Source organism: Geotrypetes seraphini, chromosome 1 (assembly GCF_902459505.1).
Source record: "Geotrypetes seraphini chromosome 1, aGeoSer1.1, whole genome shotgun sequence".
NCBI classification, from domain to species: Eukaryota; Metazoa; Chordata; class Amphibia; order Gymnophiona; family Dermophiidae; genus Geotrypetes; species Geotrypetes seraphini.
In genome coordinates, this window is record NC_047084.1 from 462129700 (window position 1) to 462157196 (window position 27497).

Genomic DNA, 27497 nt, shown 5'->3' on the forward strand with positions numbered 1-27497 from the left:
AGGATACAGAGAAGGCAGAATCTTCCATGGCTTTTGTTAAATTTAACATATGAAAAGCCAGCCTGGTATTGTTAGAAGAATGTCTCTGAGCAACGAATCCCGTTTGGTGCATACCAGTGATATGAGGGAGAGCCTTGGCTAAGTGTAAAGCCAATAACTTAGCCAGAAGTTTACCTTCTACATCAAAGAAATAGGTCTGTAATTTGAAACCAACATAGGATCTTTATTTGGCTTTGGCAAAACTATAGTTAAAGATTCTACCATAGTATCTGTAATGCAACCTTTAGTCAGTTGAGCCTGATATAATTTTAAGAGATGTGGTAATAGGGTAATTTGGAATGATTTATAGAACTCTACAGTGAAACCATCACCACCTGGAGCGGATCCAACTCTAAGAGATTTCAATGCTGTTTGTAATTCTTTTAGCGATATAGGCTCCTCAAGACTTCCTTTTATATACTTGGGGAATTTTTGGTCCCTTGATTAACTTTAAAAATTCTAAACCTTCTAATTCCTTATTTGAATAAAGCTCAGAAGAATATAAAGCTTTATAAAAGTTCAAGAATTGTTTTAAAATAGTTCCAATTTGAGAATGGGTATCCATCTTCTTATATTTGACCGCAACAATTTTTAACTTTATTTTCTTTGCTTTGAGATAATTTGCCAATAATCTTCCCGCTTTATTCGAGTTTCCATAATACAAGGCCTGCTGAGAAAACAAATCTTTCCTGACCAACTGCGAAGAAATCTCATTGTACTTACATTTAGGGCTCCTTTTATCAAGCCGCGCTAGCGGGGTTAATGCACACGACTTTTCATCACGTGTTAACCTCACGCTGGCATAAAAATTACCGCCTGCTCAAGGGAGGCGGTAGTGGCTAGCACGGCCGGCGGTTTAGCGCGCGGTATTATCGCATTAAACTGCTACCGCGGCTTGATAAAAGGAGCCCTTAGCTTTTAATAGGGCCTTCAGAGTAACTTGTTCCCATTTTTCAGCCAATTCTAGCTCTAAAACTTTAATTTCTTGTTCCAAATTAGAAAATTCCCTTTTCAGCTGTTTCCTAACATGCTGAATATGAAATAATTTGCCCCATCATGGTTGCTTTGAAAGCATCCCACAAGGTTTCTAAGGAGATTTCCTCTGAGGCATTGAACTGGAAATATTCATTCATTTTTAACTGAAATTCTTCAAGAAAGTTTGAGTCTGCAAGCAATGTATTATTAAATCTCCACACAGGTCTACTATCCTGTTCAGCAAATTGAAACTCAATCCAAACTCCACCATGGTCTGACAAAATGATTGGGTCTATGACTGCTCTTGTTACCTGCTGAACTGATTGATCTGAAACAAAAATATAATCTATTCATGAAAATGATTTATGAACATGGGAGCAAAAAGAAAATTCCCGTTCATTAAAATGAAAGATCCGCCATATATCTTTCAAACCACAAGATTGTACAAGATTTTCTAAACCTAATGACTTCATAACCTTACTAGGTTGTTTATCTATCAGTGGATCCATAACAGCGTTAAAATCCCCTGCCACTACTATATTAGTTTAAACGTGTGGACCTGGATATTGTACCCTCTTATAAGTTAATAAATAAATAAATGAGGAAGCCTCAGTCCCACCACTCCACCGCTGTAGCTTTTCTAACTGCGGGAAGAATTACGTGGTGCCATTCATCATTAGCTATTCCGCATTCTTATATTCTGTGTAAATAATTTTTAAATGTTTTTTAATATTTTTATAAATAATCTTAAATATTCTTCTGCAGCTCATTTAAAATTTATATGCACTTATCTTTGCATCAGCCAAAACCTGGGAGTCAGACCCAACATGCTCGCGTTAAGAGAAGGGAGGGGCCGAACGGAGCAGGACAGCTTGCGGTAAGAGAAGGGAATGGGGGGTGGGGGAAAATGCTGCTACTACTTCAACGGGACTTGGAGGGGAAGGGAAATACCGCTGCTGCTTCTGCAAAGGAAAGTGGGGGGGGGGAGGAGGGAAATGCTGTTGCTGCTGCACAGAGAAATGGGGTGAACATGCTGCTGCACAGGGAAAAGGAGGGAAATAATGACAGACAGACAGCGGGAGGGAGGGAGACAGAAAGAAAGGAAGAAAGACACAGGGAGAGGGACAGAAAGATAGACAGAGAAAGGGGGCCAGGGAGTGAGAGAGACACAGCGGGAGGGAGAAAGACAGACAGACATATATTCTAGCACCCATTAATGTAACGGGCTTAATGACTAGTAAGTAATAAAGATCATCTATTGTTACTTACTGCAATTAAAATAACCATTTCTATTAGAGCACAAAAATTTATCATATAGTTTTATCCTTACTAATACCATATTTAAAAATTTGAATTTAATCACTCATGAATGTCAATTTATCCAATTCTAACTTTTTTCTGTTTTTTTCCAAAACCTCTGATGTAATACAATCTTCATTCATATTTATGCAATTAAAAACCCTACAAAAATAAATTTGATAGTAACTCCATACACACTGACCTCCTAAACTAATATCTGAATCTGCAATAAAAGCATGTCTATGGACAACATAACACAAACAATAATATACAAGCCCATATGACTCAAAATCAGATAATAGGCATTTAAAGATCTCTTTTATATTTCAGACGAAATAACTTCCATTCCGTTGGGCCCAACAGACACATTTGTAAAGTCCTCCGAATTCATAATATAACTATGTTCCTGTTCAGGATCTTCTCAAAATCATGTTTTTAGCAACTGCATCTGCATTGTCCAAGTTTGAAAATGCGTTTTTTATTCACTTTTTCCAAAGCATGAACATGTTTTCCTAAGACAGTCTCCAGGAATGAAACGCTGGCTATAGCTGTAGCTCATCTTGTAGATCTTCAGGTTCTTCTGAATTATGTACAACATGACTTGAACTCCAGTTTATGTAATGACCAAATCAGCAGTAAGATCCTTATATCCATACTCCTCCATCCTAAATACTGATGCAAATAAGTGAAGAAGTGATTGGGAATGACCAAGACCATTCAGAACCAACAAGTGCTCAATTCATGAATTACTTTTCATCTTTTCTGTCAGAATAATAAAATCCCTTTTTTTCTCCCAATTAATAAAGCCAAATTCAGTATTATTATTTCTAAATTCTGAAACCTCTTATCAAATCTTTATAGATATTGGCTCCGTTTATGACAAAAAAAAAATCTTTGTTTTTCAGGATCATCAAATTGTAATGTTTTATTTCCACTTGTAACTCATCGTTGCTAGATAGTATAGACCAGTGGTCTCAAACTCATGGCCCAGGGGCCACATGCGGCCCACCAGGTACTATTTTGAGGCCCTTGGTTACCATTGTTCTGGAACATTGCCCGCCTCACTGCTGTAACTTCACGCAAGCGCTTTCCTGCGTCTATACATGATTGTGAGGTGGAGTGGAGAGGACAATCACGTACAGACACAGGAAAGCGCTTGCGTGAGGTTACGGCAGTGAGGCAGGCAACATTCCAGAACGTAAGGTAACTATTGGAAGCAGTGCAGCTTGTGCATGTGTATGTAATCTTGTGAACTCTTGCAAAATTTGGCATCTCTCCTGGCGGTGACTGCTTGATGTAAGATGGTGGTTGTGTCTGGTGCTGGAGGAGTTGAGAGCTGAAGGCGGTTGCGAACACAACCACTGGACACTTAAGGCACAAGTTTTCCAGGCGCAAGTCGAATATTGATTCTCCCCTCTACAAAAAAGCCTAGAGGAGTACACCACAATCTTGTCTCTTGCACTTGATACTTTAGATTAGAATTTAAATCACAATTTTGCATGAGGTAAAACCTTTTTATAGTTTATAAATCTTTCTTTAATTGCTTCTGATAATTTCAGCTATACACAGCTGAAAGCAATGCAACATGCAGAAAGTGAAAAACTATCTAAACTTCACTTTCTCCATGTTGCACTCCTTTCAGCTGTGTATAGCTGAAATTATCAGAAGCAATAAAGAAAAGATTTATAAACTATAACGAGTTTTAACTCATGCAAAGTTGTCATTTCTTTAATAAGACATTAATTATTTTTTCTGCGGCCCTCCAAGTATCTACAAATCCAAAATGTGGCCCTGCAAAGGGTTTGAGTTTGAGACCGTTGGTATAGACCATATGTGATCTCTTTTTCTCTCATTTGTGGCCTTAACATAAGGAACTGCTTACGGGTGTTTGCCGTCGTTTTGCAAAATCCAGCACTAATGTCAATTTAGAACCCTTGTTTTCAAATTTCTATCAGCTTTTGCCAAATTCAATATCTCAAGGGCCTGCTGAAAGCATAGTAATCTAAAAATTAATGGTCTTGGGCCTACTTGGTTTGCTGATCGCCTTGTTGGAATCCTGTGAGCCCGTTCGATTTCCAACGGGCTTTTTGAGTTTAACTGCAACAACTTAGGTAAAAGGCCTTCTAAAAACTGAATAGTATCCAAGCCTTCCACCAAACCTAAAATTCTCACGTTCTTTCTTCTTCCCCTATTTTCATAGTCCTCAAGCTGTTTTCTCATTTTTTGTATAGTTTGTCTGTCTTTCTTACACTGCTGTGCATTAAGCTCCGTCTATTCCATTCTTATATCTAACTGTGAAACTCCCTGGTTTGCGATCTCCATTTGCATAGTTAAATTCACTACTTCCTCTTTCACCTTAATTATTCTGCCCGCATTTTTCTGAAGCATTTGTTTTATACTTTGCAGCTCTGCCATTACATCCATTTTGTCCGAAATTTCCACGGCTTCTTTAGGGAGAGGCACCTTTGATGGCGTCAGCTGGTTGTGTTTTTGGGGAAGAAAAAGCTCCGATTAACTTGAAGAATATTCTGACTTGTGCCTGGTTTGAGGAGCGCTGCGGCTACACCTCCATCTTTGTGCGCTACTAAGCCACACTCCCGATTTTTGTATTGTTTTGTTGATTTGTGGTTGCATGGTACAGCATCTGTCTATCGTCATTCCTAGAAGTTTTAGAGTGGATTGTATGGGTTATGCGATTGAGTTTATTACTAGATTTGTTATGGTTGGGGTTTTTTATTTTTGAGGAGAATGAATTTAGTCTTGTCTGGGTTCAGTTTCAGTTTGTGATTTTTCATCCATGTTGCTACTGTTTCAAGTGTCCTGTGTAGTGTGTCTGTCATGGAGGACGTTGAATTGGTCAAAAGGAAGGAGAATGGTGATGTTGTCTGCATAACTATAGGAGGTTAAGCCTAATTTGTCCAGGCAGGTGTCGAGGGATGCAATGTAAAGATTGTATTGCCCTCTAGACTGGTACAGTTCTATATTGATGGGTAATATTTCACTATAACCAGCAGGTGGAAACTGAGACCAAAATCATGGTGGTTGTATATTACCTGAGGCTCCTCCTCTTAACCCAGTCTTTCTCAGTTTCCAAGCAGGTGAGATTAGGAAAATTTAAGGCTCCCCCCCCTGTTAGAGCTGTTGGAATTTGTTTAGGATTCTTGGTCCCCTTTCTGGTGCCGGATGGAGTTTTTGTAGAGGTGCCTCAGCCGGCAGCTGGGCCACCGATACCAGTCAGGCTTCCAGCTTAGAGAGCCAGTGGAGTCTGTTTGGAAAAAAAATCCTGAGGCTGTACCGGTCTAAAGGGCTCTTTTCCTTTAAATTTGCTGTATTTTACTGTATTTTTTTTCATCTAACCAGCACTTCTTTTCAGCTAGGTCGCATATTACATAAGAACATAAGAACATAAGCAGTGCCTCCGCCGGGTCAGACCATAGGTCCATCCCGCCCAGCAGTCCGCTCCCGCGGCGGCCCGAACAGGTCACGGCCTGTCTGAGTCACCAGAAGGGGCCCCCTTGCCACCTTGGTTTCCCATTGAGTCCTATCTTCCCATCGAAGTCCTAACCCTCCGGTCTTGCACATGCACGACCTGGTTGGATTTCTATACTTATTACCTGGTTAGCTTTCTATACCTGTGTTACATCTCAGCACCTCTCTCAGTATCCCACGATCCCCCTATCCCTCAGGAATCCGTCCAATCCCTGTTTGAATCCTTGTACCGTACTCTGCCTGCTCATTGTGCTCCAGACGTGAGGCAGCCGCCGATGATAAGGGCAAAAAGGATTCCCTTACCGCTGCTGCCGGTTCTCCTGTTTTAGCGGCTGGGACACTACAGGCCTCTGGAGCTCTGATTTTGGCAGTTTAAGCTCTGTTTTTGGTGGGAAGCACTTCCATTATTTCTGTAGCCTCAGGTGACCTCCCGCTGTATTGGAGAGACAGGGGCAGGTTTCATCTGGATCCCCTGCTATGGCAGGGAGTCCCATGGGGCCTCCAGGGGGTTTTCCCCTAGAATTCGTTTTAGCCCTATGTAAGGCTTATTTGACTGCGGCTGGAGGTTCTGCTTTTGCTCCAGGGGTCTGGGGAAGGGGGGTTGCCCTCAATGTCTTCTGCGATACAGTGCCTGTTTTGTCTCCTTCCTCTCTCGCCCAAGAGGCCACAGGTCCCTTGGGACGATGATTTTTATCAGGAGGAGCACGTGTTGGTTGATGAGGACCTGGACCTTTGGGATGATCACCAGGACCCTCTTGGGCGGGTTTATGCTTCCATCTGCTAGCGAGGATGTTTCCATGGTACACATTTTTTCAGCGGGATGAGCTTCACGAGCTTATTACTCAGGTTTCCTCTGTGTTACTTTTTGAGGAAACCAAGGAGCCCCCCCATGTGTGGTGGACCCCTTACTTTGAGAGATCCGCTCAGCTTCCCGCTCTTTTCCTATGCATCCGGATATTTGTGATATAGTGCTCGCATAGAGGCAGATGCCGGAGGCCCCTTTTCGCTTTGCGCATTCTATGGGCTGCCTGTATCCCATCCCGGCAGGAGATCGGGACACCTTAAAGTCGCCGGTGGTGGACGCGGTGGTCTTGTCCATCGTGAAGCGACATACTGTGCCTGTTGATGGTGGCTCTGCGTTAAGGGACCCTGAGGAGTGTAAGGTGGAGTCCCTCCTTAAGCAGAGTTTTGAGGTTACTGCCCTGGCGGTTCAGGCGGTGATGTGTGGCGGTCTGGTTGCTTGGGCTTTTTGCTACGCTGAGCGTGTGCTTCACCTGGAGTCTGATAACTGGGACTTAGTAGAGTAGGAAGTTGCCAAGATTGAGATGGGCGCTTCTTATCTCTCAGATGCCATGTATGACCTTTTGCGAGCTTAGGCCAAGTCCATAGTGCTCGGGGTTGCTGCACGTCGTACCCTGTGGCTTTGGGCATGGTTGTGGATACGACATCCAAGGCTAAGCTGACAAAATTCCCTTTAGGGCAGCGGTCTCAAACACGCGGGCCACATGTGGCTCTAAGTTTTTTTTGCGGCCCGCAGTCTGGACTGGATAATTCCTTCCTTTTGGAGCAGCAGCGGGTCTGGCCAGTTCGTTCTGTTCAAAGCCGTGGGTTGGCGGCTCCTTGCGCTATTCGCTCCTGCATCGGAAGCCTCTCTGACATCACAACATCAGAGAGGCTTCAGACGCAGGCGCGGATCTCGCAAGGAGCCACCACCCACGGCTTTGAATGGAATGAGCCGGCTAGACACGCTGCTGCTCCAGTGGCGTACCAAGGGAGGGGCGGTCCGCACAGCTGGTCACCCTCCACTGTTCTTCCTAGTGCGGCTCGCGGCTCCTCTAGAGCAGGGGTGCCCAACTGCTTCCCTTCCCTTCTTACCGCCGGCACCATGCTCTTTCATCTCCCTGCTTCTCTCGCCGCCCGACCTCAATTCTGACGTCGAGAGGACGTTCTGGCTAGCCAATCGCTGCCTGGCTGCCCGGAACGACCTTTCCGACGTTAGAATTGACGTCGGGCGGCGAGAATTGGTCGGCCCCATGGAGATCTCTTCCTGTTCCCGATGGCAGCAGCAGCAGCCGCCTATTCCCCGGCGGGGGTGGCATGGGGGAGGGCAGGAAGGAAAAAAGAAAGAAGGGGGGGGGACAAGGAGCCAGAAACAAAGCAAAAAATGGGACAAGGAATCAGAGAAAGACAGACATAGAAAAAGAAAGAAAAAGTTGGGGGAGGGAATGAGGTCTGGAGGAGAGGAAGCATTCAGGAGGCTGAAAGAAGGGAAGAAGTATTGGATGCACAGTCAGACGAATAAAGTGCAACCAGAGACTGATGAAATTACCAAACAAGGTAGGAAAATGATTTTATTTTCAATTTAGTAATAGAAATGTGCCAGTTTTGAGAAAGAAAAGATATTAAACTTTAAATGTGAGTGCTGCAGAAAAAATAGAGTACTTGGAGGGCCGCAGAAAAAATAGTTAATGTCTTATTAAAGAAATGACAATTTTGCATAAGGTAAAACTGTTAAAGGAAAGTTTTATAAACTATAAAGAGTTTAACCTCATGCAAAATTGTCATTTGTTTAATAAGACATTAACTATTTTTTTCTGCGGCCCTCCAAGTACCTACAAATCCAAAATGTGGCCCCGCAAAGGGTTTGAGTTTGAGACCACTGCTTTAGGGGGTCTTTCTTGTTTGGAGAGGATTTGGACAAGTTGGTTCAGACCCTAACTGGTTCTAAGGTGCCTCGCTTGCCTGAAGACGGAGCTGGATCACTGGCGTGGGGTGGCACTGCTCGGAGGCACGTGCATGATTTCTGCTGGCTCCGCCCTGGTCGAGGGACCACTTCCTTTCCAGCCTCTGGGTCCTCCCGGAGCCGTTTCATTCAGCGCATGCAGTCCTTTTGGGGGGCCCGCCGGGGGGACTGGGAATTCCTCCACTGCCTGTCCTGCCCAATGACTCTTTGTTGGCGTCCCCTCTGGTTCCAGTGGGTGCCCATCTGCGTGAGTTCTTTTCACAGTGGGAAGAGATCACTTCTGATCAGTGGGTCCTGGAGGTGATTTGGGATGGTTATGCTCTGGATTTGCTCACTCCTTGCCAGATCATTTTCTAGCTTCTCCTTCTCAGGTGGTGTGGAAGAAGCAGGCCTTTCGCCAGACCCATCAAAGATTGCTAGATCTCAAAGCAGCGGTTCCATTGCCCTCTCAGGAGTGTTGCACTGGCAGGTACTCAATTTACTTTGTGGTGCCCACGAAAGAGGGGACCTTTCGGCCCATCTTAGATTTGAAAGGGGTCAACAGGGCTCTCATAGTTCCATCTTTTTGCATGGAGACCCTGCGGTTCCATCTTTGTACATGGAGACTTGGAAGTTCAGCTGGGGGAGTACACTTCTCCCTCCGTATCCATGGGGGTTAGGTGCAGAGCCGGACACGAAGTGTGAAAAAACGCAAATAACTTTTCAGATGGCTATGACCTACCCCCTCCTCATTCTGGACCTTCCTGCCTCCCTCCTGGCATCCCAGACCTTACCTGGTGGTCTAGCGGGCTTTTGGGACAGGAGCTATCTTCCTACACTCCTGCCCCGTGCAGATCACTCATAGCAAATGACTGCCATGAGTTCCCGTAGTCTCTCGAGCCTATGACGGGAACTCACAGCAGCCATTTTCTATGAGTGATCTGCAAGGGGCAGGAGCGTAGGAAGATTGCTTCTGCCCCGAAAGTCCGCTAGACCACCAGGTAAGGTCTGGGATGCCAGGAGGGAGGTGGGGAAGGTCCAGAACTAGCTCTTTTTTTTTTTTTTTTTTTAATAAAAAAATCACGAATAACCAAATCTGCGGATACTGAAACTGCGGATTCGGAGGGAGAAGTGCATCTGACTTCTTTCAATCTGACGGAGGCCTACTTGCATGTTCCAATCTGGGCCTCTCATCAGCGCAGTTTTGTGCACTTCCATTTGGTCTGTCCATGGCCCCGAGGACGTTCACCAAGGTTATGGTGGTTGTGGTGGTGGCTTTGCACAAGGAGGGCATTCTGGTTCATCCCTATCTGGACTACTGGTTGATCCGAGCAAAGTCTTTCCAGGAGAGCACCCGAGTCACGGCTCGGGTTGTGGAGTTCCTGCAGTCACTAGGATGGGTTGTCAACTTTTCCAAGAGTCAGTTGGCCCCCTCAACTCCTGGAGTATCTTGGGGTTCTGTTCGACACCTCCTTGGGCAAGGTTTTACTCCCAGAGGCCGGGGTAAGCGAATTGCAGTCACAGATTTGCCTCCTCATGGCATCCCGGTGTCCTCCTGCAATGCACTTTAATAATAAGATAAGTTCTTATGCATCCTCTTTTTATTACTGCTAAGTTTGCACAAAAAACTGGCTCATATTATCCTTCTTTTAACTCTAAATAAAGGAAAGTGAGCCCTCTGAGGATTCTACACACTTTAGAAAAATATTCAGTTGTCTACAAGATAGTATTATGAATGTTATATTTTCAGAGCTGCTGTTTGGGGAGTCTCCCTGTAGGCCCCCCCCCCACCCTTCTTATGTGTTTTCTATATGGGACTATCGCCTTGTTTGGTACAAACTGAAGGGGGGCAGCAAAGCCCTCTGGAGAAGAAGGAATTGAAAAACTGGAGTGAATTCCTTCTGCATGACCTGCAAACAAGGGGAGAATACCCTACTGTCCAGAATCACACACCTATCTACTAGAAAAGATATAAGCAAGGTAAAGACCTAATCTCTTTTTATATATATCCTATCTGCTGAGGTGTAGAGAGGATGTACTTTGGTTCTGAAAGAGAACAAGTTTCAGTGCAGAGATAATTGTTGCTGACCCAACAATATCTCTGAAGGAATTAGGCTGTAAATAGTCAGAAAGCTTGAACTGTCCTGGGGAAGTGGGCGAGCAGATTTTTCATCTATGATCTTGACTTGATCCCCTTTCTTTTAGGGCATGGCCCGCAATGGAAATGATACAGAGATTGACGAGGGCCTGTATTCCCGGCAGCTGTGAGTATGAAGCATCACAGTGCAACACTTGAATGAAAACTGGGAAAACAAATTCCAGTCAGCCAAGCTGGCCTCATCCCAGTCATTATGGGTGGGAAGGGAGATGTAGAATGGATACTCCTGGTAACAAGCAACTGTGTAGCTGTTTTGATTTATGGATTTAAATAATAATTCCACACTGCTGTGATTGCTGAAGGGTTTTGGTTGTGAAGCTAAGGCTACTGAGCTGATAGAGGCAGCCTTCCCATTCCACTACATTTTGTAGGCTGTGCTGCTCCTAAGACATCAGGTGTTTTCCTTCTCTAAGCTCTTTTTTTTTTTTCTTCTTTTCTTTCATCATGTTTAGGTATGTGTTGGGCCATGAGGCCATGAAACGGATGCAAAACTCTAATGTCTTGATTTCGGGCATGCGTGGCTTAGGTGTGGAGATAGCCAAGAACATCATATTGGGAGGAGTTAAATCAGTCACCATTCATGACCAGGAGAATGCCAAGTGGACTGATCTGTCATCTCAGGTAAGATGGGTGGTCTCCTTAACTTCCCCAACTTCCTGCAGTTACTCTGCTAGACTGATTATTCCTTCCCTGCTTTTTATCCCTCAGTTTTACCTCCGGGAAGAGGATGTGGGCAAAAACAGAGCAGAGATCTCGCACCCCCGCCTTGCGGAACTTAATACCTATGTGCCAGTGACTGCTTTCACGTGCCCGCTGACAGAGGAGTTTCTCTCCAACTTCCAGGTTTGTCTCTTAGAGGCAGAATCTTTAGAGGGAAAACAGTGGGGGTGGTAGTTTTTAAATGGAAGATGTGTATCTCTGATCGCTGTGAGTGGTTTCATCATACCTGCATCCTTCCAAGCTTCAGATCTTGTACTGATTATGGTTTATTCAATGGTATACGTCAGATAATACTGCCCACTATAAAATATCTTGTTTTGAACTGTTTGGTATGTGTTGTAAATTATCACTTTTCTTTACAGTTGTGATTGTTATGTTGGGAGTCATAACATCAAGCTACCTTAACTGTAGTGGTATGCTGTTGACCTGTCAATCACTGAGATCATATCAGCTGCTATATATGAGGTTCCTAACTTAGTAGCTCATAGACAGTGCAGCTTAAAGAATTTTAAATATATTTGAGAAACTTATGCTGTAAAGGTTGACGTCATGGAGAATGTGTTACTTCAGAGAGAGTAGGAGGATCCTGGTTTTTTTTGCTTGATGATATGTAGCATAGACAGTGAGATAGCGTTTTTGTCTATTGGCTCCTAAGTATCTTCACCTCTCCCCCCCATGCAGGTGGTAGTGTTGACCAGCTCCTCCTTGGAGGAGCAACTGCGCGTGGGTGAGCTGTGCCACAACAGGGGCATCAAATTAATCGTGGCAGACACCAAAGGCTTGTTTGGGTAGGTTGGGTCTTCGCTTCCTCTACAGCCTTCCTTCACTTGCCTATAAGTGAATGGAAGCAGTTTGCTTTGTTAAAACATGTTTTTGTCTAATATACCTATGAACAAAGGAACTATTGTACAAAGGGTAGAATGTTTCTTACTATCAGTAATTGTTCATCAGTACCAGCATTGTTCATCTGTGTCCATCCCATTATTTCCCTCAATGAAGGGTTGGCACTGCTCCTTTCTAGCATAACTGAGTAAGAGAAGTGTTTCTTGTGATCCTGGGCAAGTCACTTAATCCTCCAATTCCCCAGGTACATAAGATTAGTGAGCCCTCCGGCACAGATAGGGAAAATGCTTGAGTACCTGATTTGTAATCTGTTTTGAGCAACTTTGGGAGGAAGGGCTAAAAAATTGAATAAATAAATCTATAAAAAATAAAAATAAAGGTGAGGATATGATGGAAGTTTGTTGCACTGCAGCTGTTTGGGGGAGTGAGAAGGTGCTCAGGATGAAACAAAAGATTTACCTTCAGCCCTTCTGCATTTATTCATGGTTACTGCATTGATTGTTTTTTGTATGACCACCTTTTGGTTTTTCAAATTTTGCAGTCAGCTATTCTGTGACTTTGGAGAAGAGATGGTAGTTACTGACACTAATGGAGAGCAGTGCCTCAGCGCTATGATCTCCATGATCACAAAGGTGAAGTACTTCTGTTTTCCTCTAGCCCTCAAAATCAGTGGTACTGTTCCACTGGCTGTGGCCTCCAACATATTCTCTTAATCCCGCCCCTAGCTTAATCTTCACGTATTGCCTGATATTCTAATGATTCAGTTAAGCCTACCTGGTTATGGGGATGCAGCTACATTTTGCAGTAAAACTGTGTTGGTTATTAATCATTGTCTGTTTTTTTTTTCCCCCCACTCAGGATAACCCTGGTGTGGTGACCTGTCTTGATGAGGCACGTCATGGCTTTGAAAATGGCGACTTTGTTACATTCACAGAAATCCAGGGAATGAATGAACTAAATAATGGTGAACCTGTGGAGATCAAAGTTCTGGGTGAGGATAATAGACAACTCTTTCTCTTTTCTACTTCTCTTATTCCAATGGGTACATTGCTAAGAGCATCCCTGAATCTTAAGACATTATTTTTTTGTGTGTGTTAAAAAAAAAAAGAAGAAAGCGTTTCATAAGCTTGATAAATGGTTCTCCATCTTCAGTGGGGGTTGGATAAAAAATGAGCTTCATCTGCTGTAATTTAAGACTATCAAATTAAACATGAAAAAAACATCTGTAGTAGGTTGATCAAATAATGGGAGAAGTTCTGGTGAACTGGTAGAATTTAACTGGAACATAGAAACATAGAAAGATGACGGCAGAAAAGGGCTATAGCCCATCAAGTCTGCCCACTCTACTGACCCCCCCCATTAGGTCTGGGTGCTAATGTCCTAGTTCCTTATCTCGACCCTCGTAAGGATCCCACGTGGATGTCCCATTTATTCTTAAAGTCAAGCATGCTGGTGGCCTTGATCACCTGTACTGGAAGCTTGTTCCAGTGATCTACTACTCTTTCTGTGAAGAAATACTTCCTGGTGTCACCATTAAATTTCCCTCCTCTGAGTTTGAGCGGGTGTCCCCTTGTGACCGAGGGTCCTCTGGGAAAGAAGATGTCGTCTTCCCCTTAGACACGTCCTGTGATGTATTTAAATGTCTCAATCATGTCCCCCCTTTCCCTGCGTTCCTCTAGAGTGTAGAGCTGCAATTTGTTTAGTCTTTCTTCATACGAGAGACCTTTGAGCCCCGAGATCATCCTAGTGGCCATCCGCTGAATCGACTCAACTCTAAGCACGTCTTTACAGTAATGTGGCCTCCAGAATTGCACATAGTATTCTAGATGAGGTCTCACCATGGTTCTGTACAGTGGCATTATGACTTCAGGTTTGCGGCTGACGAAGCTTCTATTGATACATCCCATCATTTGCCTTGCCTTGGATGAGGCCTTCTCTACTTGTTTGGCAGCCTTCATGTCTGCACTGATGATTACTCCCAAGTCTCGTTCTTCTGAAGTCGTAGCTAGTGTTTCTCCATTTAAGGTGTAAGTTCTGCATGGATTACCGCTGCCGAGATGCATGACCTTACATTTCTTAGAGTTGAAGCCCAGCTGCCATGTCGAGGACCAGTTTTCCAACGTAAGCAGATCCTGCGTCATACTATCCTGTAGATTGCTTTTACTCACTATATTACATAGTTTGGCGTCATCTGCGAATAGTGTTACTTTACCCTGAAGCCCTCGGGTCAAGTCCCTTATGAATATGTTAAAAAGGGACGGGCCCAGGACTGCCTGAGACAGTTTAGGAACTAAATTTCAAATCCAGAAGATAGTTCTGTGTTTGGGATTGATACTAGCTTCTAATGAAATAGGTGCGTCATTCTGGACAGAAGGATAATATCCCAGTGCTTGTGAGCCGTGCAAAAAAAATCCAATCCAGCTTTTTAATCCCTCCTTCACTGGAGGACTCTGCTGCACCCTTCGGTTTCTCATTTTTTTTATTTTTTTTTTAATATTCTTTATTCATTTTCAAAAATACATTATGTGTTAAAAATATTCATTCAGATTAACAATTACTTCCTCACTTACAAACAATCATTGATATATTACATAAAAACATATTCCATCATCATATAAAACATGTAATAATAAAATTCCCCCCTCCTTACCCCTTAAATCGATAAGAATAAGGGAAACAATTTCAAATTAATCTTTGCAATACTTTGTTAATGGTTTCCACACATCCTGAAACTTCTTAAAGTATCCCCGTTGCAATGCAATAAACCTTTCCATTTTATAAATATGGCATAAAGAGTTCCACCAGAAGTTATAATTTAATCTCCTCCAATCCTTCCAGTTATATGTAATTTGCTGAATGGCAACACCCGTCATTATAAGTAGTAATTTATTATTATTCACAGAAATCTGACTTTTTGCCCTCATTTCCATACCAAATATCACAGTATCATAGGATAATGCCCTTCGGTTTTTCTGTTCTGCTCTTTTTATTTCTTTCTTTCTTTTTTTTTTTTTTTTAATTCTTTATTCATTTTTTCATCTTTCAACAAGTGTACAATACACATAGCAATAAATTAAAAAATCACTTGAAAATCTTATCAGCAATGTCTTTATATAAATAATAATCTCTCCTCCCCTCTTCCTTCCCTCCCTCCCTGATATTAATTTTCCAAATAACTCTCCAGTACCATCCCACCCCCTTCTACTATAAAATGTTGTATCATTCACAGAAAACATGGTATTTAATCTTGACAATACAATGCTAATGGCTCCCAAATTTTAATAAAGTTTCTATAATTTCCTTTTTGTACCGCTGTTAATCTTTCCATTTTATACAGATGATATAATGAGTTCCACCAAAAATTAAAACTAAGCCTACTGTGGTCTTTCCAGTTATTAGTAATATGTTGAATGGCAACTCCTGTCATAATCAATTAAAGTTTATTGTTAACATGATGATATCTGACTCTTTCCTCATAGACATGCCAAATATCACAGTATCATAAGATAACGCTACATGATTTTCCAATAAACAATTTATTTGAACCCAGATTGATTTCCAAAAGGCCAAAATATAGGGACAATAAAACAAAAGATGATCCAAAGTCCCTACCTCAAGATTAAAATACCAACATCTATTAGACAAAGAACTATTCAACTTTTGCAATCTAACAGGGGTCCAAAAAGCTCTGAAAAAGAAAAAACCATGTTTTAAAAAAATCTTTCATGGCATTTTGACTGAATTTGGTGCTAAGAGCTCCCCTAATTGAAGGTCCAGCTCTGCCTGCGTGGAGGAGAAGCAGACTGAGGTCTGCAGCTGACAGGCAAATCCATCTGTGGTACCTGTTGGCCAGCCTGAAGAAAATTTTTGGAGCTTGAGGTCCATTCCCCTTGTAGCTTTCCTTGCTTACTGTATTGCAGGGGCTTGAACGCAGGCTGTCAAACATCTGTAGGGGGCTCAGTGGGGTCCCACAGGTTGCTGGCTATGTTTCAACACCTCCCTTTCATGCCCGCTGGGATTTGAGGTTGTCAGACACTGGTCTTGCTGGCAGTCCAAAGATTCAGCACTGCAGAAGTGGTCCGTGTGAGGTAGTGATTTCTTCTCCCAGATCCAGCTACCTTTGAAGCTGAGGCAGGCTGCAGCAGATTTCCAGCACAGGTCACAGTTTCAAGTTTATTAAAACTTTTTATACCACTCAATCAAATTTCTAAGCGGTATCCAAATTTAAAAAAAAATAAAAAAATTTTTTTACAAAAATTACAGAAGTGTAGGTTAAAACTTACAAAAATAGACCTCATGGAGAGTTAGTAAGACAAATAATATACAACCTTTAGAGAAACAGGAACAAGAGGGAAAAAATGGGAAGAACTGCAATAATCAGAGACCAATCAGGCGGGGCCTAAGGCCTCAGAATCGTCATGGAAGGCATTGAGCACCCCTCCTCCGTTAAAGGTATGGGGAGGAGAGGGAAACAGGGAGGGGGCGTCTGGTGGGTAGCAGGAGGGAGTGAGCATTCCTCCTGTCTTTTTTTGGGGGGGGAGTTGGGAGTGGGACCGATAGCAGGACGGAATAGGAACCCTTCTGCCATAATGGCGGTGGGGCACATTTTTGAGTGGGGGAGGGGGGACGGGGCACTTGGGGAGAAGGAAGGGGGGGTTTAATTTTTTTTTTTAAATTCGGGCTGATATTTTGCGTGTGTAAAACACGCAAAATATCAGCCCGAATTTAAAATATCTGCCCAATTAAAAAAATTTAAAAGCTGGCAGAAGCCCTGACAGCAGTGACAGGAGGCTGCTTCTCCTGTCACTACTGTCAGGGCTTTGCTCCGACTCAATCGGTTGTGAGTCAGCATTTGCATGCAAATGATTTGCACCTCCGTAAAAATCATTTGTTTTGGTTTTAAGTTTTTTATTCATTTTTCATATAACAAGTTTACAATCTAAATTCATACAAATTCATTAAGTATACACTTGACATTCTTTCATACCTTACTGTAAATATAATATTTCATTATATACTCTCTTATTATAATTTTTAAAAACAGCATATAATACTTAAGTAATAAGTATGTCAACTATTAATCAATTATAACCCCCCTCCCTCCCCTTACGTGAAAATCATTTGCATGCAAACAAGATAGTGAATCGCTGCCCGGCCACAGATCGGATCTCCCATGAATCGGATTGGATCTGTGTGCTTAGTGAATCTAGCCCTAAGCCTTAGAAATGGCATGGCCAACTCAAACTCTGTGTCAGCAGAATTCCATTCAGCTGCAGTAAGAGAGTTTAATTCCATTCAGAATGTAATCTCCTGGAGCAGATTATTATTTCAGATTTAGAAGAAATAACAAGTGATTTAATGATAGTGTTGGGAGTTTCTCTGTGAAATGTCTAATTATTATTATGGGATCATTCACATGGACCTCCCCCTCTCTAAAGGTTTTCTCAAGTAAGAGGATCTTGAAGCCATCAAAGGTGCTTGCACAAAGGCGGCAGGTGAAATGAGGGTTTCGGGTTTTCAGTCTCTTTTTTTAATTTTAACTGTTTCAGTCTTAAAAACTTAAGCTGAAGCCACCTGAGAAGTTCTAACCATGGATTATCTATCCTAATAAATCTGAACCCTCTTCATTGTATAAGCTTGGGGCACTAACAGAACAAAGATTTGAAGAAAAGGGAGAATTGGCCTCCTGAAGTGCAGATGGATCTAGAGTCCATTATACTAAGGCAGTATGAAAATCTGCTGATTGAGGAACTGATGGTAAATAATGACCAGATCTGCAGAGGCTGAGGAAGCATGGGAAGATAAAATGGCTGCTGTTCCCATAGTTTCTATGAGGGAATCACAAGTCAGCTCAGAAGTTAATGAAAAGTCTCCTAGTTGTATTGAGGTTCCTAATGTCTCTGTTCTGGGTTCAACGGAGCAGAAGAATAGCAAGAGAAATACTGCCCCAAGGCAGTTTGATGAGCTCTGCACCGGGAGCAGAGCTTTACTCCGTCCGTGGGGGCTGCTGTGGTTCCATTTCTGCCAGCAGTAAACTGGCAGAATATCAATAATAAAAACCAGAGCTCAGATATATTGTTTATAGTAATGCTAGGTAATAGATTAAAGTAGTTCCATTCCAGGCTTCCCAGGTTTAGCTAAAAGAGAAGCATTTAGCAGCAATATTCTTACCAGAGATGCTTTCTCAGACTTACCATTCCTCCTTATTATTCTATTTTTAATTCAGTTGGCCACAAGAAGGAAGAAGAGATGGATCTCTGGCTATATCTCTTAAAGTCAAAAGTAGTCCAGCAATTAATTCAGTTGTACTGGAAACCAGTTAAGTAACTGGTCCAGGAGTGTTTGCAAATAGCCAAGGAGCTGCACAAAAATCCACCTTCTACTTGCTGGAGATAGAAAAACATTGAGAGCTGGAGTTGCACAGTGCCTCGGGGCAGACCATATTTCACTGATCTCTATCTCCAAGTGCTAGTTGATAAATACAGCACCCCATAAGTTCTGGACTAGTGAGGATGCTAAGGAATAGATGTTATGTATATAGAAAGGACAGGGTTTTTGACTTCCTCTTGAAGAAAATTATTACATTTCTAATAACAGTACATGACAACCTTCCAATAGGAGAAGGTTAACAGTTTATGTAAACTGTTGACCCTTTATAACAGTGTTTATCCCAGGACAAGCAGGCAGGTATTCTCACTAATGGGTGACGTGATCCAACGGAGCCCTGATGTGGATGCTTCTTTGAAGAAAAACCCGAAGTTTTGAGTCGCCCGCACCGCGCATGTGCGAGTGCCTTCCTGCCCAGACCAGGGCGTGTCTCCTCAGTTCTTACTTTTCCGCGAAGCCGAGAAGTCCATCTTCGACTCTCTGCGCAAAGTTTTCTTCACTTGTGCCTTCTAAGTCCACGGTTTTGGTTTTATTTGATCTTAATCGCTGATTTTTGTCGTGTTTTATTGTTTAAAACAAAAAAAAAAACAAGTTCCTGGTTCGGGAAAAGTTCTACATGGTTTCGCTTCCCATTTTGTATCCCTTGATGGACAAGGGGGACTGGTTGTGTTCCCTGGACCTGAAGGAAGCCTACACTCACATTCCGATACATCCGGCTTCTTGATGGTTTCTCCGCTTTCAGGTGGGAGACCTCCACTTACAGTATCGGGTCTTCCCTTTCGGGCTTGCTTTGTCCCCACGGGTCTTCACGAAGTGCGTCGTGGTGGTCGCGGCGGCTCTCCAGTCGCAGGGCCTTCAGGTCTTCCCGTACCTCGACGATTGGCTTATCAAAGCCCCGTCGAGGGAGGGGGTTATTTCAGCGACCCATCAGACTATTATCTTCCTGCAGCGTCTGGGGTTCGAGATCAACTTCCCCAAGTCACAGTTGTGCCCCTCTTAGTCCCTGCAGTTTATCGGGGCAGTGCTCGACACGGTCCGCCTCCGGTTGTTTCTGCCTTCGCCTCGGCAGGTTGTCCTCCTGCGACTGAGTCGGCTGGTGTCTCAGCGGGCTTCGGTCTCGGTCAAGCAGATGATGATCCTCCTGGGGCACATGGCCTCCATCGTTCACGTTACGCCTTTTGCCCGGTTGCATCTTCGGGTTCCTCAGTGGACTCTGGCGTCTCAGTGGCGGCAGGATTGGGATCCCGCTTCTTAGCACATTGCGGTGACTTCCTCCTTGAAACGCTTGCTCCGTTGATGGGCCAGCTCTTCCAATCTGTCCAGAGGTTTGCTCTTTCTTGTACCCCCGCATCAGAAGGTTCTGATGACGGACTTCTCGGCGTACGCTTGGGGAGCGCACCTCGACGGACTTCGGACTCAGGGTCTTTGGTCGAGTGCGGACAGGCGCTGCCAAATCAACCTGCTGGAGCTCAGGGCCATTTACAATGCCGTGGTGGCTTTTCATCATTTGCTGCAGGATTGCATGGTCCTGGTGCATACAGATAACCAGGTAGCGATGTATTATGTGAACAAGCAGGGGGGGTACGGGTTCCCTGTCGCTTTGCAGGGAAGCCCTTCATCTTTGGCAGTGGGCGTTGCGTCACAACATCTTTCTTCGGGCGGTATATATCCAGGGCGCTGTAACCGGCAGCCTCAGGGCAAGGTGTCTTGGGCCACCGGTACAAGAAAAATCTCTTGTGAGCCGCTGCAGGCAGCACAAGGAAAATAATATAGCGTTTAGATAAGGACACCATCACACCAGGTAAGTTCTTCTCAAAATAAACTTGAGCTTTAATTCTTAAAGTAAAAATAAATATCAAGCTTTTGTCAGGATGATTCTGTTCATAACTCAGAAGCAATGTCCATAAGGCAAAACTAACTAAGTTGCCAAAGTTCACAAACTCATAGTCCATCAGCATGTATCCAAAAGAAAAGAAAAACTCAAAATACACAATCTTCAGAGTTATATCAATTCCAAATAAGTCAGTGTAATTACACTGGCTTCCTCAGCATCAGAGTGCTGGCCAGACAGAGTGCTCCGTGTGGTGTTAATCTGCCATGAAAATTGGCCCTCTATCCCACCACTATGAACACGGGGCTAACCCCCCTGTCTGGAACTGGGAACAGTTCACTTCTCCCAAAGAAAAAAGGAAAACAAGTTCCAACAATACAGTTCTTTACAAAGTTCAAAAGATAATTTCTCTTGTTCTTCAGCTGACTTAAAGTAGCCAGCACAGGCAAGCCATTAACAAAACAAACTTTCAAAAAACATGCAAGTCAGTCACTTGCCTCTCACACAGCATATCTCCATATCTTCACCAGGCAATTCAATAATTGACTCAGCATTGGCTTCCAGTTCCATATCCTGAGGCTCCTGCAGTAGATTAAGAGACATGTCCTCACCAGCCTCTGTTAGCTCCATAGCTTCTGGAGTTTGGCTGACATTCAGAGCTCTCAGCCCTGAGCGCTGGAACCTGTCCTCTAAAGTCCCTGCTGCTTTTGATTCTCAAGGAACTGGGATTTCAGGTTAAGGAGTCTGCAGCCCCGCCCCAAACCCTCAGGAGGAAGTGATTTCTTGTTAATCACCCTAGGCTTGTGTGGGGGATGGGAATCCTGCAGTTCTTCCCTCCTACTCCCTCTACAGGACACAGAAGGAAACTCATTCACTGACTGAAATTGGGTTTTAAAAGTAGGTAATTGTGTGGAGCCTAAACCTGACTTGTGCACTGCTCTTGGGACATTCCTAGCAGGCATAGTCTGCTTACCACAGCGCGCAGAATTGTCTGGCGGACAAGTTGAGTCGCCTTCAGCCACACGAATGGTCGCTCCATTCTCAAACTCTGCGACAGATATTTGTTGAGTGGGGAACGCCACAGGTAGATCTGTTTGCTTCGCCCCTCAATCACAAGTTGCCTCGATTCTGCTCGAGGACGTTCTCTCCGGATCGTCTCGAGGCGGATGCTTTCCTTCTCGATTGGACGGGCAGGTTCTTCTATGCGTTTCCTCCCTTTCCTCTGATTCTCAGAACACTGGTGCATCTCAAGTTGGTCAGCGCCACCATGATCCTGATAGCTCCTCGGTGGCCCCGGCAGCTGTGGTTCTCCCTTCTCCTCCAGCTCAGTGTCAGGAAGCCTCTGCTTCTACCTGTGTTTCCTTCTCTGCTGTCTCAGAGTCGGGGTTCGCTGTTGCATCCCAATCTGCAGTCTCTACACTTAACAGCTTGGTTCCTCTCCACGTGCCTCCCTCCTTCGTTTCTCTCAGTCAGTGAGGGATGTTCTCGAGGCCTCCAGGAAGAGCTCCACTCGACAATGCTATTCTCAGAAATGGACCAGGATTGCCGCGTAGTGTGCTGAATACCGCTTGGATCCGCCCTCGGCCTCCTTGTTTTCCGTGCTGGATTATTTGTTCCACTTGTCTCGGTCTGGCCTCAAATCGACATCTATTCAAGTCCACCTCATTGCCATTGCTGCCTTTCATCAGCTGCTTGATGGAAAGCTGCTCTCTGTCCATTCGGTGGTTTCCCGCTTTATGAAGGGTCTCTTCAATGTTCATCTCCCCTCAAGCCCCCTCAGGTGATTTGGGATCTTAATGTGGTTCTGGCTGAATTGATGAAACCTCCGTTTGAGTCTATGGATAAGGCTCATCTGAAGTATCTCACTTGGAAGGTAGTGTTCCTGGTTGCTCTCACATCTGCTCGCAGAGTCAGTGAGCTGCAAGCTCTGGTTGCGGACCCGCCTTTTACTGTATTTCATCATGACAAGGTGGTCCTTCGTACTCATCCTAAGTTCTTGCCTAAGGTGGTTTCAGATTTCCACCTCAACCAGTCCATTGTTCTGCTGTTTTTTCCGAAGCCCCACTCTCATCCTGGGGAGGTGGCGCTTCACACTCTTGATTGTAAAACGGTGTTGGCCTTTTACCTGCGTCGCACCGAGTCTCATCGGATGGCTCCTCAGCTTTTCGTCTCTTTTGATCCTAATCGGGTGGGCCGTCCTGTTTCCAAGCGCACCTTATCCAACTGGGTGGCTGCTTGTATTTCTTTTTGCTACGCTCAGGCTGGTCTCTCGCTGCAAGGTAGAGTCCGAGCGATGGCGACGTCTGTCGCTTTCCTCAGGGCCACGCCAATTGAGGAGATCTGCAAGGCTGCCACTTGGTCTTCAGTTCATACCTTCACCTCTCACTACTGTCTGGATGCCATTTCCAGGCGCGACGGCCAGTTTGGCCAGTCGGTTTTGCATAATCTGTTTTTATAAATTGCCAACTTTCCCTCTGTCCCTTTTTTGGTTAGCTTGGAGGTCACCCACATGTAGAGAATATGCTGCCTGCTTTGCTTGTCCTGGGATAAAGCACAGTTACTTACCTTAACAGGTGTTATCCAGGGACAGCAGGCAGATATTCTCGCAACCCTCCCACCTCTCCGAGGTTGGCTTCTTTCCTAGCTATCTGAACTGAAGACCACGAGGAGGGGATGCGCCCTCTAGTGGAGAAGGAAGGCACACGCATGCGTGGGCAGCACTAGCAAATTTTTAGATCTTCAATCAAGTTTGCTTGAAAAGCTGTCCGCGAAGGGGGTTTGGTAGATGACGTCACCCACATATAGAGAATATCTGCCTGCTGTCCCTGGATAACACCTGTTACAGTAAGTAACTGTGCTTTCTCGACACCATAAATACCTTTTTTTCTAAAAAAAATAAATCTCCCCCTTCCGTTTTTGAAGAAAATGCACATTCCACCTAAAGATATTAGAAATGTCTCACATTTGTAATAGAGAAACAACCATTCTTAAGTCCTGCTCTTTGACCTGATATTAATTTTATGTGTGTTAACAAAATGTCAAGCCATGAAAGGCTCTGCACATGAGAAGTGAGTGTATTCCACTGTCTATAGGATTGGTTTTGCAAGATTCTAACTCTGGAAATAGTGCAAAGATCCATGGGCATAACGATTTGTGTGCTGGTGTCACAAGAATTTGTCATAAACTAACAATCCAAAAAGAACAGAACAGTCCAGGTCTTACATAAGAACATAAGAAATGCCTCTGCTGGGTCAGACCCTAGGTCCATCGTGCCCAGCAGTCCGCTCACGCGGTGGCCCAGCAGGTCCAGGACCTGTGCAGTAATCTATCTATACCCCTCTATCCTCTTTTCCAGTAGGAATTTGTCTAATCCTTTCTTGAACCCCAGTACCGTACTCTGCCCAATTACGTCCTCTGGAAGCGCATTCCAGGTGTCCACCACACGTTGGGTAAAAAAGAACTTCCTAGTATTTGTTTTGAATCTGTCTCCTATCAACTTTTCCGAGTGCCCTCTTGTTCTTTTATTATTCGAAAGTTTGAAGAATCTGTCCCTCTCTACTCTCTCTATGCCCTTCATGATCTTATAAGTCTCTATCATATCCCCTCTAAGTCTCCTCTTCTCCAGAGAAAAGAGACCCAGCTTCTCCAATCTCTCAGTATATGACAGGTTTTCCATCCCTTTTATCAGACGCGTCGCTCTCCTCTGAACTTTCTCGACTAACGTCATATCCTTCTTAAGGTACGGCGACCAATATTGGACGCAGTACTCCAAATGCGGGCGCACCATTGCCCGATACAACGGCAGGATAACCTCTTTCGTTCTGGCTGTAATACCCTTTTTGATTATACCAAGCATTCTATTCGCTCTCTTAGCGGCCGCTGCACACTGTGCCGTCGGCTTCATTGTCATGTCCACCAATACCCCCAAGTCCCTTTCCTGGGTACTCTTATTCAATAATATCCCTCCCATTGTATAGTTGTACCTCGAGTTTCTGCTCCCCACATGTAATACCTTACATTTCTCAACGTTGAACTTCATCTGCCATCTCGTCGCCCAATCTTCTAGTTTGTTCAAGTCCCTTTGCAATTCTTCACATTCCTCTGTAGTCCGAGCTCCATTAAATAGTTTAGTGTCGTCCGCAAATTTTATTATCTCGCACTTCGTCCCTGTTTCTAGATCATTTATGAAGATATTAAATAGTAGCGGCACGAGCACCGAGCCCTGCGGGACACCACTCGTGACCCTCCTCCAGTCGTGACCCTCCTCCAGTCTTCAAAACAATGGGAATTTAATAACGATCATGCAAGACAAAAAGTGACCTGACTCAACGTGGGTCATGTTTTGGCTGAAAAGCCTGGCTCAGGAGTCTTGGAGTACCATAAACTGTGTCAAATTCAAATGCAGAAATAAATCATGTGCTTCTAAGAAAACAAACTCGCACCGGAAAATGACTTGAATTATTAGGAGTGCTGCTAGATACCACTCAGGCAGCAAGAACCATAGCCTTGGTGTTCATTGGGTTCTCTTGAGTCAACAGATATCAGTTTAGGACATGTTGAAGGTGTAGGACCACAGGGCCTTGACAGTCCCTGTACATATCTTAACCTGAGATGTGTCTAGTAGGCTCAGTTTACTAAGCTTTACATGGTCTGGGGTATTATAAAACCTCTACGGGGACTCTGACATATTAAATGGATCAGTTTAGATTAGCAAAAAGGAATCCCTTTCAAAATTCCTCTTATACCACAAATGCATCCAGACTAAACCATGAAGCCAATGTAAATGAATTTCACAGTTGGGGGTCTTTGGTTTGCCCAGGAAAAACTTCATTGGATCAATTTCCTGCCTTTAAGGACTATGGACAGGTCTGGGGTTTTTCCCTTGAAGAGTGGTCCATAAGGAGACCTGTTGGGTCTTCTACAATGCTGATCTTAAGAGGCTCAGAGAACAATGTTGCAAATAAATTGGCAAATTATTGCCCTCGCAGCTTGGACAAAAGAGCAGTGTCCGATTCTGTGGAATGTTTTGGGATCCTGTGCAAATGAGGTTGGGTAATATTAATAATCAGAGTCTTGATATTGGAAATCCTCAATCCTTTTACAGAATCACACCACTCTTTGCCCATATTATATTTATTTCTACCAACTAGAAAAGAGTTGAGAATGCAAACCATGAGAGCTGCAGCCTTTTCATGCGTATGTCCACCAGAATGGAGTAAAGTCCCGGGCTATGTACAGCAACAAGGGAGTTTGAGCGTGTTTAAATGTTTTCTAAAACACCATTTGTTTTGCCACATGAAATATGGGTGTTGAGGAAAATGAAAATGGAATGTTTTGAAACTTGTTTGTATAGTTTATAATATAAAGAGGTTGTGGTGGGAAAAAATGTAATGGAGTTAATAATCTATAAGAGGATATAGTGATTAGATTTTTGCTGTTTATTTTATGTGTCTGGGATGTTAAGATGGTATTGTATTTGTATGGTTATGTATTTTTAATGTGTGTGTCTGTGTAGCACAGTTACTTACCCTAACAGGTGTTATCCAGGGACAGCAGACAGATATTCTCTATATGTGGGTGATTGAAGATCTTAAAGTTTGCTAGTGCTGCACCGCACATGCGTGTGCCTTCCCGCTCAGTTAGAGGGCACGTCTCCTCAACGTGGTCCTCAGTTCAAATAGCTAGCAAAGAAGCCTGCTGTCCCTGGATAACACCTGTTACGGTAAGTAACTGTGCTTTATCCCAGGACAAGCAGGCAGCATATTCTCTACATGTGGGTGACCTCCAAGCTAACCAGGATGGGACGGTGGGAGAGTTGGCAATTTAGGAGAACAGATTACGTAAAACCAACTGGCCGAACTGGACGTTGCGCCTGGAGAAAGTATCCAGACAGTAGTGAGAGGTGAATGTATGAACCGAGGACCAAGTGGCGGCCTTGCAGATCTCCTCAATAGGCGTGGACCTGAGAAAAGCGACAAACGCCACCATCGCTCGGACTTTATGCCCCGTGACCCGACCCTGCAGCGGGAGACCAGCCTGAGCATAGCAGAAGGAAATACAAGCAGCCAACCAGTTAGACAAGGTACGCTTAGAAACAGACGCCCCAAACGATTAGGATCAAAAGATATGAAGAGTTGAGGAGCCATCCGATGAGACTGGGTGCATTGGAGATAAAAAGTCAACGCCATCTTACAGTCAAGAGTGTGAAGCACCACCTCTCCAGGATGAGAATGGGGCTTAGAGAAAAACACCGGAATTACAATGGACTGGTTGAGGTGGAAATCCGAAACCACCTTAGACAAGAACTTAGGATGAGTACGAAGGACCACCTTATCATGATGAAAAACAGTAAAAGGCGGGTCCACAACCAGAGCTTGCAGCTCACTGACTCTGCGAGCAGACGTGAGGGCAATCAGAAACACCACCTTCCAAATGAGATACTTCAGATGAGTCTTATCAATGGGTTCAAACAGAGGTTTCATCAATTGAGCCAGAACCAAATTAAGATCCCAAACCACAGGGGGGGCTTGAGTGGAGGATGGACATTGAAAAGGCCCTTCATAAATCAGGAAACTACCGGATGGACCGAGAGCGAATTCCCATCAATCGGCTGATGAAAGGCAGCAATGGCACTGAGGTGGACTCGAACAGAAGTCGATTTGAGACCAGAACGAGAGGAAAAGCGGGGAAGTGGGGTGGCGGGAATGTGGGGAAGCTGAAAGCTAAGAGGGTAAAGGCTGAGGGCAAAGCAGAAACACAGGGAACGGGAGAACTGCCCGAAATCCAAGGGCAGGCGGCCCAGGTAAATGCAGAGGTGGAGGAAAAACGACGGGACCTACGGGACCTGCGGTGCTTATACGCAAATGCAAGAAGCCTCATGGCCAAGATGGGTGAACTAGAAGTCGTGGCCAAGGGGGAGGACCTAGATATAATTGGAATTGCAGAAACCTGGTGGACAGAGGAAAATCAATGGGATGTGGCGCTGCCGGGGTACAAGCTCTACAGGAGGGACAGGACACACAAAAAGGGGGGAG

General features: G+C 44.2%; 1 protein-coding gene across 2 annotated transcripts in view; it reads left to right on the top strand.

The window, feature by feature from the left end:
- UBA1 (ubiquitin like modifier activating enzyme 1) overlaps nt 1–27497 on the top strand; it is a 186924-nt gene that overhangs the window by 40773 nt on the left and 118654 nt on the right. Inside the window, exons 1-7 of one of the 2 annotated variants that reach the window (XM_033923061.1) lie at nt 8841–9014; nt 10730–10788; nt 11135–11303; nt 11391–11525; nt 12084–12190; nt 12787–12877; nt 13104–13236. In XM_033923061.1, coding sequence (XP_033778952.1) covers nt 8856–9014; nt 10730–10788; nt 11135–11303; nt 11391–11525; nt 12084–12190; nt 12787–12877; nt 13104–13236 — 853 coding nt within the window. In that variant the 5' untranslated portion in view covers nt 8841–8855. Of the gene's footprint in view, nt 1–8840; nt 9015–10729; nt 10789–11134; nt 11304–11390; nt 11526–12083; nt 12191–12786; nt 12878–13103; nt 13237–27497 lie in introns of those variants that run through there. The other variant, XM_033923071.1, reaches the window with a different exon arrangement.